This window comes from Pempheris klunzingeri, chromosome 21, assembly GCF_042242105.1.
Source record: "Pempheris klunzingeri isolate RE-2024b chromosome 21, fPemKlu1.hap1, whole genome shotgun sequence".
NCBI classification, from domain to species: domain Eukaryota; kingdom Metazoa; phylum Chordata; class Actinopteri; order Acropomatiformes; family Pempheridae; genus Pempheris; species Pempheris klunzingeri.
The window spans coordinates 22,293,345-22,307,667 of NC_092032.1; the positions used below are offsets into that span (position 1 = coordinate 22,293,345).

Here is a 14,323-nt window from a genome sequence, read left to right on the forward strand (position 1 = left end):
GAGCATGTACCAACGAGCTGACCGACGTTTTCACCTCCATGTTCAACCTCTCCCTCAGCCAGAGAACTGTCCCCTCCTGCTTCAAGACCACCACCATCGTCCCCCTCCCCAAAAGGAGCCCGCCCACCTGCCTGAATGACTACAGGCCAGTAGCACTCACTCCAATCATTATGAAGTGCTTTGAGAGAGTGGTGCTGACCCACATTCGGAGCTGCATACCGGACACACTGGACCCCCTACAGTACGCCTACCGGCCCAACAGGTCCACTTCAGACGCCATTGCTGCAGTCCTGCACACCTCCCTCTCACACCTGGAGAATAAAGACTCCTACATCAGGATGCTCTTTATCGACTACAGCTCAGTATTCAACACAGTCATCCCCCACAAGCTCACCCACAAGCTGTTCTCACTCGGACTGCACCCCCCCCTCTGTGACTGGCTCCTGGACTTTCTGACTGGCAGGCCTCAGTCTGTCAGGATAGGAAACAGGACTTCAGCCAGCATCATCACCAACATCAGCACACCTCAGGGGTGTGTCCTCAGCCCCATCCTCTACACCCTGTTCACCCACGACTGTGTTGCCTCCCACAAGGACAACACCATCCTGAAGTTTGCGGACGACACCGCTGTGATAGGACGCATCACCGGTGGAGACGAAGCATCCTACAGGAGGGAGGTGGACACTCTGGTGACATGGTGTGAGGACAACAACCTCACCCTCAACACGGACAAGACGAAGGAGATGATAGTGGACACGAGGAAGGAGAGGAGCCCTCATCAGCCACTGCTCGTCCGAGGTCAGGAAGTGGAGAGGGTGAGCAGCTTCCAATACCTGGGGGTCCACATCAACGAGGACCTCACCTGGACACTGAACACCACACAGCTGGTGAAGAAGGCCCAGCAGCGGCTGTATTTCCTGAGGAGGCTGAGGAGGTTTGGCATGTCGTCAAAAATCCTCACCAACTTCTACAGCTGCGTTGTTGAGTCCATCTTAACCGGCTGCATCACCGTGTGGTACGGCAGCACCACCATCATGGACCGTAAACTCCTGCAGAGAGTGGTGAAGACTGCGTCCAAGATCACCAGGACTCCCCTGCCCTCTCTGCAGAGCATCTACAGACACAGAGTCCACCGGAGGGCTGCCTCCATCATCAAGGACCCCACCCACCCCCAACACAAACTGTTCCCTCTCCTCCCCTCAGGCCGGAGGTACAGGAGTCTGAAATGCAGGACGTCCAGACTCAGGAACTCCTTCTTTCCCTCCGCCATCAGGCTCCTTAACAGCCGATAGGAGTCACTATTACCACCTCCAATGACTATTTAATAATATATTTATATTTAGCAATAGTAGTTTATATTTATATGTTTTATATTCTATTCTATCCTCTTCTTTTTCACTCTTTGGCATTCGGTGCGGACGGCAAAGTAAGACTTTCATTGTACAGGGAAACCCGTTTCTACACTGTACACATGACAATAAACACTTTGAATCTTTGAATCTTTGAATCTTTATTCTCTGAACCACTGGCTGACTGAACACAGGGGATGAATAGGTTGTTTACTGGTTTCTGACGATTGTTTACTGGTTTCTTACGGTTGTTTACTGGTTTCTGACGGTTGTTTATTGGTTTCTGACGGTTGTTTACTGGTTTCTGACGGTTGTTTACTGGTTGCTGATGGTTGTTTACTGGTTTCTGACGATTGTTTACTGGTTTCTTACGGTTGTTTACTGGTTTCTGACGGTTGTTTACTGGTTTCTGCCGGTTGTTCACTGGTTTCTGTGGTTCCAGCTGAGATGGGAAGACGGAGGAAGAACGACTGAATGAAAAAGCGAAGAGAATACTTATTCCCAGACAACTTAGTGATATAGTGAAATGCAATTTGGATCCGCTCATAGAAAAAATCAACTCAGATATGGAAAGGTGGTCACCGCTCTATCTCTGTCTGTGGGGCAAAGTTAATGTTATAAAGATGAACTGTGCTCCCAAAATAAATTATATTCTTCAGTCTCTTCCCTTGAATATCCCTACAAAGTACTTTAAACAATTCGATTTACTTTGCAAAAAGTTTCTCTGGAATGGCAAAAAGCAGAGAATGCGTCTAGGAAAACTACAAAAACCGATAGAAAAAGGAGGTCTGGGCCTTCCAAATTTGCTATTTTATTACTACGCGTTTAGCTTGAGACACCGGGCACACTGGGCACTTCCCCCGGAAAGAGCCCCCCCATGGTACACAATAGAACAATCACTCTGCACCTCATTTCCCCCATTGTTGTTCTTGTCTGCTAGAATGCCACCAAATGCTCGATCCCATCCCATCATTTCTCATTTACAGAAAATCTGGAGGAAAGTGGCTGGTATCACTAAAATAGACCCGTATTTATGTAAGTCTTCCGGATTATGGGACAATCCCAAACTCCTAATTGGCAAATCCTCAGTGATATGGAAAGAGTGGGTGAGCAAAGGGATCCATACTCTGGGTCATCTATATGAAGGAGACATACTTAAGTCTTTCGGCAACCTGGTCGAGCAGTTCGGTTTGGCTAATGATCAATTTTGGAGATACCTCCAATTAAGACACCTCCTGGTTAGCATCTTTGGCTCTCCACAGGCTTCCCCCCAGGGCCTGGACCTTCTGAAAGACATCTTACGCACTGCAGAGTTAGGACATGAGGCCTCCCACTATTATTCCATGCTTATAAATAATTCTGGCCTTAGTAGCACCACAGCCATAAAGGCAATGTGGGAAAAAGATTTGGACATTTTTATCGAAGAACAAGATTGGGCTAAAATTATTGGTATTACTAAGATCTGAGCCTCAGCACCTCACGGACTACTTAACGCTCATATCCCTCCGCTGCTCGGAACTAGTTTCTCTCTTTCTGCGCCTGCGCGGCCTCGCGCTGATTACTTAATTAGCGGCAGCTGTGCGCGCGGCCCTGCACGCTCCTGACAGACGGAGGAAACTCGCGATGGTAAATCGACTTATTGATCGGTTTGTTTTTCGTTGATTGATTGATTGACTGTGGATGTGAGCCGCTGATAAACTTCCGGTTCGTTGTGAGTTTAAAGGTGATCGATAATGAAACTGTGAACCAAACTTCAATATGAATCTTTTGTCAACAATCGATTCAAGTATCGATCAGTCGTCACATCCGGTCACAGCAAGATTGATTTCTGTGATCGATGATCTGATCAGTCACTCTGTGGTGTTTCTATTATTCTGTCCACCCTCCCGGTCTGACACACCGAGGCCTGCAGCGCCCCCTGCTGTCACCCTACCGGAAGTGACTCTCCACAATAAAAGACCCGCTGTTTCACTATAAAGATAAACAGATTAAAAAAAGGAGAAAAACGAATAAAATAAGTGAAAAGATCAAATAAGAAAACAAAGAACCTTCAGAGCTTGGATCAGTTAAAGTGGAGCAAACAAGAAAATCAACAGTTTGAGTGAAATATTTCTTTAAGTAGTTTAAGACTGAACTATATTAAACTTTTCAGATGTTTATTCAGGTTGGACATGAGCTGAATCTCTGGTGGTCCTCTGTAGAACAGGAGTCACGTTCTCCCGGTTCTCCTGGTTCTCCTGGTTCTCCTTAGAGCTCCTTCTGTCTTGAGATGACTTCCTGTCCGACACCAGACTTGTTGTCCCATTGGTTGAAACGCCTGTTCGTCATCCTCTGAAGCTCTTGTCTCCTCTCACGTCAGTCGGTCTTAAATCGCTCCTAATCTGAAAGAACGTTCAGATAAGGTGTGTGTGTGTGTGTGTGTGTGTGTGTGTGTGTGTGTTCCAGCTGGAGGTGAAGATGGAGGACTGTCTGGTCCGTGGGGACTCGTCTGGTCTGGTTTCTGTCCTCCATGATGAAGGACTGACTGGCGCCACGCTCACCCGTCTGGACCAGCTGGTTACCAAGGTAAGGGGGGCGTGGCGGTTGTCTCCATGACGATGCCGGCGGGCCAGTTTCCTGTCACTCAGTGAGCTGTGCTGCTGGTTTCAGGACCTGTGTGGACGTGGGCTCAGCAGGGTCCTGGTTCTGATCAAGTCCTTAGAGATGCTGTCGGAGAGCAGAGACGCCCTGCAGACGCTGCTGCACCACGGGCTCACCGCCAAAGTAATCTACCACAGTGATCTGTTACCACAGTAATCTGTTACTAATCTACCACAGTAACTACAGTCAGCCCCGGGCTGAGTGGGTCCGTCGGGCCCCGGGCTGAGTGGGTCCGTCGGCCCCGGGCTGAGTGGGTCCGTCGGGCTGAGTGGGTCCGTCGGGCCCCGGGCTGAGTGGGTCCGTCGGGCTGAGTGGGTCCGTCGGGCTGAGTGGGTCCGTCGGCCCCGGGCTGAGTGGGTCCGTCGGGCCCCGGGCTGAGTGGGTCCGTCGGCCCCGGGCTGAGTGGGTCCGTCGGGCCCCGGGCTGAGTGGGTCCGTCGGCCCCGGGCTGAGTGGGTCCGTCGGCCCCGGGCTGAGTGGGTCCGTCGGGCCCCGGGCTGAGTGGGTCCGTCGGCCCCGGGCTGAGTGGTAACTGTAAATGTGTCATGTGTAATCAGATTCATTCATCTATACTCTGATAGTCTTCACTATTCGTCAAAAGTAACTAATCTACTAACATGAATGACATATGATATCAAATCTAATTAGAAAAGCTCAAATCAAACAATCTGATTGGCTAATCGTAGTTGAGTATCACGGTGAACAAACAGGTCACTGCATGTGTGTTAGCGTGTTAGCTGCTGGCTAACGCTGAGTCTGGTTTTATTTCTTTGTTGTTTGTTTAGTTGTTGTCGTGGTTCGAAGTCGTCCATGACCTGCTGACCTCTGACACCCACAGGAGCTCCGCCCCCCTGCTGAGCCTCACTGAGGAGTTCTATGACTACTTCCTGGTGAGGAGCATGCTGGGAAAGTGTTCTGTTGTTTTAGCCGCATGCTCCTGTATAGGTGAGCTCACACTGTTTCAGCCAATCAGGACTCAGCCCATGTTATTTTTGGCCAATGAAACTTTAGAGGCAGGATATGATGTCACCCATCCATCTTCACACCAGGGTCACATGGTGGAGAGTTAGCTGAGCTAGCACTGTAGCTAATCTGTTAGCCTGTTTACTGTTAGCTGACCAACAGTGACTTACCTGTCTCTCTCTCTGTGTCTACCTGTCTCTCTCTCTGTGTCTACCTGTCTCTCTCTCTCTGTGTCTACCTGTGTCTCTCTCTCTGTGTCTACCTGTCTCTCTCCCTCTGTGTCTACCTGTCTCTCTCCCTCTGTGTCTACCTGTCTCTCTCTCTCTGTGTCTACCTGTCTCTCTCCCTCTGTGTCTACCTGTCTCTCTCTCTCTCTGTCTACCTGTGTCTCTCCCTCTGTGTCTACCTGTCTCTCTCTCTCTCTGTCTACCTGTCTCTCTCTCTCTGTGTCTACCTGTCTCTCTCTCTCTGTGTCTGCCTGTCTCTCCCTCTCTGTCAGCTGTTGGGTCAGGCCTCTCTTCCTGGTTTGTTTCTTCATCTTTTATCTTCAATCAGAATTAATTCACTTTGTCACATGTTGGCATCACTTGTCTGTCTCTCCGCCTGTCTGTCTCTCCGCGTGTCTGTCTGTCTATTTCTCTCTGTCTATCTTTCTCTCCACCTTTCTGTCACCCCACCTGTTTGTCTGTGTCTCCACCTGTCTGTCTCTCAGTCAGCCAGCTGTCTGTGGTTCTCCTCCAGTTGGTTGGGTTCTCTCTGGATCAGGAAGTCCACTTTCCTCTGAGACTCGAGGTAACCATGGAAATGCCCCCCATCCATTGACTTCTGATCCGTGCTGGTTCATACCGGTCTTTGCTGGTTCGTGCCGGTCCGTGCCGGTCTGTGTTGATGGTCTTTCTTGTTTCAGGCCATCAGGACCTTTAACAGCATCCTGGAGTCTCTGAGCCGAGAAGAGAGAAGACGGATCCAGAAGGACCAGAACCAGACCCACATCCAGTACTACACTCAGTACTACACTCAGTACTACACTCAGTACTACACTACTACACTCAGTACTACACTCGGTACACACTGAATGCCCTCTCTCTACCCTCCCTATCTTCCTGCCTGTCTGCCTCCTTGTCTGTCTGACAGGTCTCAGGTGGCAGCAGCAGTTCTGACAGTTGGAGGTGAGTTTTTATTTATTTGTTTATTTTTTAATGAGATCAGTAAAGTCTGCCTGACGACAGACGACCCAGGCGTGTTTGACACTGTGTTTTCATTGGCTCGTGTGTCAGACTACGAGCTGCAGGTCAGCCTATCAGAGGCTTTGTGTCGTCTGACCCCCAGGAAGGACCGAGAAAAGAGAGCCAATCACTGGTTCTCCAGCCGTGACATCGGCAGCGCCTTTTGTGACATCAGAGATGGAGACTTCGAGGTGGTGAGTGACTGACCTGCCTGTCTGCCTCTCTGTACCCGTCTGTCTCTCTAACCTGTCTGTCTCTCTCTCTCAGGACTGTCGCAGTTTCCTGAACTTTGTGAACCGTTACCATGGTGACCAGAGGAGGTGAGACAGGTTGTTGGTGTATCAGTGACTGTTGGAGGCTTGGTGGTGATTTTTCCCTGCGTTCTGTCTGTCAGGGTCTATACCCTCCCGTGTCTCCGAGCTTTCCTCGACTCCACAGAGGTAAAAACCTTTCAAACCTTTTAATGCTTCAGTCTGCGCTCACCGCACACGTCTCCATCACTTCCTGTCTCCCTCCTCTGCAGCTGTTTCGCCCAAAAGACGACAAACTGGACGAGTTCTGGGTAGATTTTAACCTCAGCTCAGGATGTGTCAGCTTCTTCATCGACGAGCCTCAGGTACTGCACAGTAACATGTAGTATTACTGCTGTAGTTCTACTGTAGTACTTCTGCAGCTGTTAAGGATTGATTGTTGTGTCTCGTTGTGTCCCGTTGCGTCCCGTTGCGTCCCGTTGCGTCCCGTTGCGTCCCGTTGCGTCCCGTTGCGTCCCGTTGCGTCCCGTTGCGTCCCGTTGTGTCCTGTTGTGTCTCATCGTGTCCTGTTGTGTCTCATCGTGTCCTGTTGTGTCTCATTGTGTCCTGTTGTGTCCTGTTGTGTCTCATCGTGTCCTGTTGTGTCCTGTTGTGTCTCATCATGTCCTGTTGTGTCTCATTGAGTCTCGTTGTGTCTCGTTGCGTCTCGTCCTGTTGTGTTTCATTGTCTCTGTCTCAGGGCTTCCTCTGGGGCTCGGTCCACCTGATGAAACAGGAAGTGGATCACTACAGCGTGGCGGTGACAGGTGATGGTCGGTAACGGTCTTTTCTAGTTTCTCCTCTCTGACAATGAGGACGGACTGATCAGTAAACCTTTGTGTTTACCCAGGATGCACTGGGGCACAGATGGTCCTCAGTGTCCGGCTCATCAATCCCATCATGCACCACAACAGCCAAGGTCAGACGGTGAAGCTGAGCTTCAGCTGTGAACACCAGCGAGAGCTGGAGGAGGCTGCAGGGAGGGTCTTCATGGTACCTGTCTGTCTGCACCATGTTTCTTTCTCTGCCTGCCTGTCTGTCTCTCTGCCTGCCTGTCTGTCTGTCTGTCTGTTAAGACCTGTCTCCTGTTTTATTTGCAGAGAGAACAGAGTCCTCTCCCCATCCCAGTCTCAGGTGGTCTGGTCCAAGTGCCCCCCCCTGCAGGCCAACTGAGTCCTCGCTCCTACAGCAGGAAGAGACGGCTGAACTGGAGTCAGCTGAGGAGTGAGTCGATCATAAACCCTTTCACAATAAAAGACGCAGCGTATTCATAAAACCTTTCACAATAAAAGAACCAGTGTTCATAAAACCTTTCACAATTAAAGACCCTGTTTGTACACATTTAAACAGATGAATTGCGCCGAGAAAACATCAGACCAAACGTTGTTTCTTGTCCTTAAAGCAGGAAAACTGCAGCTTTCAAGGTGAAAATGTAAAAATCTGAGAGCACTGTAGCTTTAAGGTGATGTTGATGATGAAGTGAAGGTGGGACGGCGCCCCCTGCTGAGCTCATGGAGACTCATTCAGCTATCAGTGAAGATGATCCTTTTGCTCTTTGGAACCTGATGATAAAGTCAACGTTTACAACTTTATTTTGATTAAATATGTCAAACAATGAAAGTAGCATGTTAATGTCCCCGTCTGTCTCCCTCTCTGCCTGTCTATCTGTCCTGTAGTCTTGCCCTTGTCGTCTCCCAGCAGTGAAGAAGACTCTTCTCTAACGAAGGTAACTTCACCTCAAACAAAAACATGAAGCAACAGTTAGAGAATCAGTGGATTTTAATGAAGACGGGTCTGATAATCGTCTCTGTGCATCTGTCCGTCTGCAGGTTGTAGACAGAAGATGTTCAGAGTCTCTGTTTGACCACGTGAGACACTCGACACCCTCGTATGATTCAGGTCCTCGACTCCGTTTGAAACTCCCCACATTATGTCCACACATCTGTCCAGACCGGGACAGAGACCCTGAATAGCATGAGAACCAGGATGGAGGATCAGCATGAGAACTGCTGGACTGAACCCGTCTGTCTTTCAGGTGTTCCTGTGGGGGCGGAGCCTGAGACGTCACAGGAACAGACGGAGGACTTTGGAGGAAGCAGCTCTCCTTTAAAAAAGGTACATTCCACCTCTTATTTTTCAGTAGGAACCAGCTGATGTTGCTGTTGTATTCAGGGACAGGAACTAGAACCAAAAGACAAAAGGTCTCCAGTTGGGACGAAAGACACTAAAATGGGGAGTGAAGATATCCCCCATCACTCGGTGGACCGCTGAACTGAAGCCCTCAGTTTGGCATTGTATTTGTGAAGGCCTCTGATTGGTCAGTGAGCAGGTAGGCCCGCCCCAAACCCCTCCCCTTCCTGGTGTATCTTCCTCTAAATGGACCATCATTGACTAAGTGAACATCCTGCTGTGCTGAAGAAGACTGTAAACTAGAGACTGAGAGCAGAAACTGTTCACTGAGCTGATAAATCAGGAGAGAAGTCTCCTCATTTCCTCATTGACTTCCATCCAATCAGACTTCTGTTTGGAGCCAGTGGAGTCGCCCCCTGCTGGACACTAGAGAGGACGCAGCTTTAAGGCTCTTCAGCATCGGCTTCACTGTTCAGACCCAGAGGACACCGACACTCTTTACAGACTGATACCGACCAATCAGAGGACGCTTCTTTATACAGACTGATACCGACCAATCAGAGGACGCTTCTTTATAGACTGATACCGACCAATCAGAGGACGCTTCTTTATACAGACTGATACCGACCAATCAGAGGACGCTTCTTTACAGACTGATACCGACCAATCAGAGGACGCTTCTTTATAGACTGATACCGACCAATCAGAGGACGCTTCTTTACAGACTGATACAGACCAATCAGAGGACGCTTCTTTACAGACTGATACCGACCAATCAGAGGACGCTTCTTTATAGACTGATACAGACCAATCAGAGGACGCTTCTTTATAGACTGATACCGACCAATCAGAGGACGCTTCTTTATAGACTGATACCGACCAATCAGAGGACGCTTCTTTATAGACTGATACCGACCAATCAGAGGACGCTTCTTTACAGACTGATACCGACCAATCAGAGGACGCTTCTTTATAGACTGATACCGACCAATCAGAGGACGCTTCTTTATACAGACTGATACCGACCAATCAGAGGACGCTTCTTTACAGACTGATACCGACCAATCAGAGGACGCTTCTTTATAGACTGATACAGACCAATCAGAGGACGCTTCTTTACAGACTGATACAGACCAATCAGAGGACGCTTCTTTATAGACTGATACAGACCAATCAGAGGACGCTTCTTTATAGACTGATACCGACCAATCAGAGGACGCTTCTTTATAGACTGATACCGACCAATCAGAGGACGCTTCTTTATAGACTGATACCGACCAATCAGAGGACGCTTCTTTACAGACTGATACCGACCAATCAGAGGACGCTTCTTTATAGACTGATACCGACCAATCAGAGGACGCTTCTTTATACAGACTGATACCGACCAATCAGAGGACGCTTCTTTATACAGACTGATACCGACCAATCAGAGGACGCTTCTTTATACAGACTGATACCGACCAATCAGAGGACGCTTCTTTATAGACTGATACCGACCAATCAGAGGACGCTTCTTTATACAGACTGATACCGACCAATCAGAGGACGCTTCTTTATACAGACTGATACCGACCAATCAGAGGACGCTTCTTTATAGACTGATACCGACCAATCAGAGGACGCTGATGCCTCACTGTTATGCAGTATTTTCAGTATAAAGTTACCTGGTGAACATGAAGCTTCTCTCTGCAGGACGGGTTCATCTGTGAGAGGAAGAGAGTCGCTCCACTGTCAGGTTAATGTTCTCTCTATCCTTCTCTTTTCCACCGATGGCTCTGTTCATTAAAATGTGTTTCTCATCTCTGATTGTTCTCGTCAGATGAATTAAACTCTCACAGACGTCACATTAAGTTTTTTTTCTGCCCTCCGTTACTAACCACATGCTAATACACCATGTAAACTAAAAAGGGACATTTTAAAAAGACAAAAGTCAAAGATCTGAGGCTATAGATGTTAACCCTACTGAAAAAACAGAAACCTGAAAGAGACAAGTTTGGATTTAAATTGTCCTTTAATCCCAGTCTGACTTGCAGTGTCCTCACTGAGTTTTAACAACTCAGACACCACCACATTTGATCTTAAAGACATATTGGATTTACGTTCTGAATGTTAGCATGAAGCACTGATTGCACTTTGAAGCACTTTGTTCTATTTCTGATCTCAGAACACGTCTTCCACATGGGACGGTGTGATGATGTCACAGGAGGCGGGGCTTCCTCAGGCATCAGCTGTCTGCTCTGACTGGTTGTAGCATGCTCCTGGTCTTATTTGTGTTTGTCCGTGTGAAGGCTACCTGTCAGACCAAACCGAGGGTCTGTCAGCCTGCAAGAGGAAGACGGGACCTCAGTCACAGGGGGAGGGGCCTGACTCACCTCTGACAGGTATGCTGTCTTCTCCTTTCAGAGTAGATGTCTAGTTTATCAGTGATGTTTCATAAGTCTGGTGCTTGCTGACTCAGGGTCGCCGCCTCAGGGGGCGGGGGCACAGCCAGAGGATGAGGAGCTGTTTGCTGCGGGGGCGTGGTCACCTGCTAAGAGGATGGAGCCGGTTATGGAATTAGGGGCGGAGCCACAGTCCGACATCACATCTGGCATCACAGCTGCTTTCAACGGCTTCAAAACACAACTAGAAGAGCATTTGACTGTCAGTACCCCGATCAGTTATTAGTCTGCTCATCAGTAACAGTGATGAACGAATGACCGAGTGAATGACAGTGATGAACGAGTGACAGGGACAGTGATCAATCAATCAGTGTTTCTCTCTCCAGCTCCAGGTCACAGCAGCGTTCTCTCAGACTGTTTCCAGAAAGAGCAGCTCAGAACAAACTCTTTCATTCAGAGACCAAAGATTCAGGAATTCAACAGGAAGGATTCATCCATCACTACTTTAGAGGACTTTAGGAACCACCAGCAGGCCTGCAGTCTGGGAGCACAGTGCTCTAGTGGGGTAGTACGGTACTATGAGCTCTTTAAGAGATGATGGAGCCTGAACATTAAGAGCTTTGGAGGTGAGGAGAAGGATTTTAAACTCTATTCTAGATTTTACTGGAAGCCAATGAAGAGAAGCCAGTACAGGAGAAAGATGGTCTCTTCTCTTAGTTCTGGTCAGAACAGGAGCAGCAGCGTTCTGGACCAGCTGGAGAGTCTTTAAGGACTTAGTGGGGCAGCCTGATAATAAGGAACAGAAATAATCCAACCTGGAAGTGACTAATGTGTGGACCAGTGTTTCTGCATCATCTCCAGACAGGATGGACCTGGTTTTAGCAGCATTAGTAGATGGAAAAAGGCAGTTCTAGAAATCTGTTTAATGTGGGAGTTAAAGGACAAATCCTGATCAATAAGACTCCAGATTCCTCCCAGTGGAGCTGGAGGCCACAGTGATGCCATCCAGAGCAGTTATATTGGTAGAAAAGGTGTCTCTGAGGTGTCTGGGGCCAAGCAGAATAACTTCAGTTTAGTCTGAGTTTAGCAGCAGAAAGTTGCTGCTCATCCAGGACTTTATGTCCTCAACCCTTGGAGGTCCGCTAACACGCCAGCGTGATCAGATCACGTGACGTTTTCAAAGTGCCGAAACAAAAAACCAAGATCACCTGGAGCGCTGCTGTTAACTTCACTTGAAAGTGCAGATTTGAAACTCTCTCCCAGTTTTTGTTTGACGTTGATAGACCGTGTAAAACCGGACATATGGTAGTAATTTGATAGTACAAAAATATTTATCCGTGCGTGAAAGTGGGATGGGCAGGCGTTCGCACTATATGAACTATACTACTGTACTATCATTAAAACCATCATATCTCAGGTTTTACGTTGTCTACATGGTCTACGTGGTCCGGACCAGGAGGGTAAACTGTGACAACTAAGACTGGCTTTAGTGTTTTCCAGGTTGGAAGAGAGAAGCTAAGAACAAGGCTTTCAAAGGAGTGACAGTGATGAAGGAGTGACAGTGACAGTGATGAAGGAGTGACAGTGACAGTGATGAATGAGTGACAGTGACGAATGAGCGACAGTGATGAATGAGTGACAGTGACAGTGATGAAGGAGTGACAGTGATGAAGGAGTGACAGTGACGAATGAGCGACAGTGATGAATGAGTGACAGTGACAGTGATGAATGAGCGACAGTGATGAAGAAGTGACAGTGACAGTGATGAATGAGTGACAGTGATGAATGAATGAGTGACAGTGATGAATGAGTGACAGTGACAGTGATGAATGAGTGACAGTGATGAAGAAGTGACAGTGACAGTGATGAATGAGTGACAGTGACAGTGATGAATGAGTGACAGTGATGAAGAAGTGACAGTGACAGTGATGAATGAGTGACAGTGATGAATGAATGAGTGACAGTGATGAATGAGTGACAGTGACAGTGATGAATGAGTGACAGTGATGAAGAAGTGACAGTGATGAATGAGTGACAGTGATGGAGTGACAGTGATGAATGAGCGACAGTGATGAAGAAGTGACAGTGACAGTGATGAAGAAGTGACAGTGATGAATGAGTGACAGTGATGAATGAGTGACAGTGACAGTGATGAAGGAGTGACAGTGATGAATGAGTGACGGTGACAGTGATGAATGAGTGACGGTGACAGTGATGAAGGAGTGACAGTGATGAATGAGTGACAGGGACAGTGATGAAGGAGTGACAGTGACAGTGATGAATGAGTGACAGTGACAGTGATGATGGTTTCAGGGCTGCTGGCAGGACGCTGAGACTCAAGTTCTTTTGTCCTTAAAGGAGTTCCAACAACAGGTGTCCACACTGCTGACAGCTGTCCACCAGCACAGGTACCCCCCCGTCCACCAGCACAGGTACCCCCCCACCCCCCAACTGCACATTCATAATATAAAATCATGTGTGTGTAGGTTATTGTCGCTGCAGACGTTTCTGATCGGCATCACTGATCAGTTGGACCGACTGAAGGACACCTCAGCTGACCTGAACTCCATCAGCACTCACATCCTGGTACTGGTACTGCATTAATACTGCTGGTACTGCATTAACACTGCTGGTGGTGCATTAACACTGCTGGTGCTGCAGTACTAGTACTACCCTGGTCCTGGTCTGACTGTTTCTGTCTTTGTCCTCCAGAGTTTCTTTCAGTCTGAGATACAGCGTCTGGGCTCCTTCTGTGATCAGCACCTGGACAGGTGAGCTCAGACCTATTCAGACTGGATCTGGTTTGGACCAGAATCCACATTAAGCCTGTTCACAATCCAGAACTGGTTGAACCCTGTTCAGACTATCAGATATGTTTCAGTTTAAACCTTCAGAACCTGGTTTGGACCTGGTTTGAGTGGATTGAGACCTCCTGAACCTGTTTCTTGTGTCCTCAGATTGAAGTCGTCGGGGTTGGAGCGTCCGTCCAGCCAATGACGGAGCAGAGGAGCTCCAATTAGGACCGGATCCCGTGTCTGTGTGAACTCTGTACTTTTAGTTGGCTCACCTTCTGTTTTTGTGTCCATCTGAGTTAAAGTTTGTTCTTCTGAAGCCAGTAAACAAAAATAAAGAAGCAAACAAGCAGAATCCCATTTGATTGGCTCAGCTGGTCACCACAGTAACGCCTGTCCATCTCTCACCCGTCTCTCTCTCTCCCCTGTCGGCATGTTGAAGTGTCTTTGGGCTCCTGAAGCAGCTTCAGCGTGAACAAACAGTTTCCTCCTGAATGAACGAGTGAATGATGTAAAAGTGCTTTGAGTGGTCGAAAGGACTGGAACGGTA

The 14,323-nt window shown here is 48.3% G+C and overlaps 1 protein-coding gene across 1 annotated transcript; it reads left to right on the forward strand.

The window, feature by feature from the left end:
* Positions 1-5,661: 5,661 nt before the first annotated feature.
* LOC139221352 (uncharacterized) lies at positions 5,662-14,091 on the forward strand. Its single transcript, XM_070853290.1, has 20 exons — positions 5,662-5,743; positions 5,859-5,947; positions 6,086-6,120; positions 6,229-6,371; positions 6,445-6,497; positions 6,572-6,617; positions 6,701-6,793; positions 7,168-7,234; positions 7,318-7,460; positions 7,568-7,691; positions 8,144-8,193; positions 8,297-8,366; positions 8,503-8,582; positions 10,293-10,335; positions 10,889-10,981; positions 11,059-11,243; positions 13,295-13,389; positions 13,468-13,567; positions 13,694-13,752; positions 13,939-14,091. Exons 8-20 carry the CDS (start codon positions 7,195-7,197, stop codon positions 13,976-13,978), a joined length of 1,122 nt encoding a protein of 373 aa, XP_070709391.1. The 5' UTR covers positions 5,662-5,743; positions 5,859-5,947; positions 6,086-6,120; positions 6,229-6,371; positions 6,445-6,497; positions 6,572-6,617; positions 6,701-6,793; positions 7,168-7,194; the 3' UTR covers positions 13,979-14,091.
* The last annotated feature ends 232 nt before the right edge of the window (positions 14,092-14,323 follow it).

Coding starts and splice junctions, on each gene's coding strand:
- LOC139221352 (XM_070853290.1), top strand. CDS start 7,195: ATGAAACAGGAAGTGGATCACTACAGCGTGGCGGTGACAG. Junction 8,194..8,296: donor AAGACTCTTCTCTAACGAAG/GTAACTTCACCT, acceptor GTCCGTCTGCAG/GTTGTAGACAGAAGATGTTC. Junction 13,390..13,467: donor ACAGCTGTCCACCAGCACAG/GTACCCCCCCGT, acceptor ATGTGTGTGTAG/GTTATTGTCGCTGCAGACGT.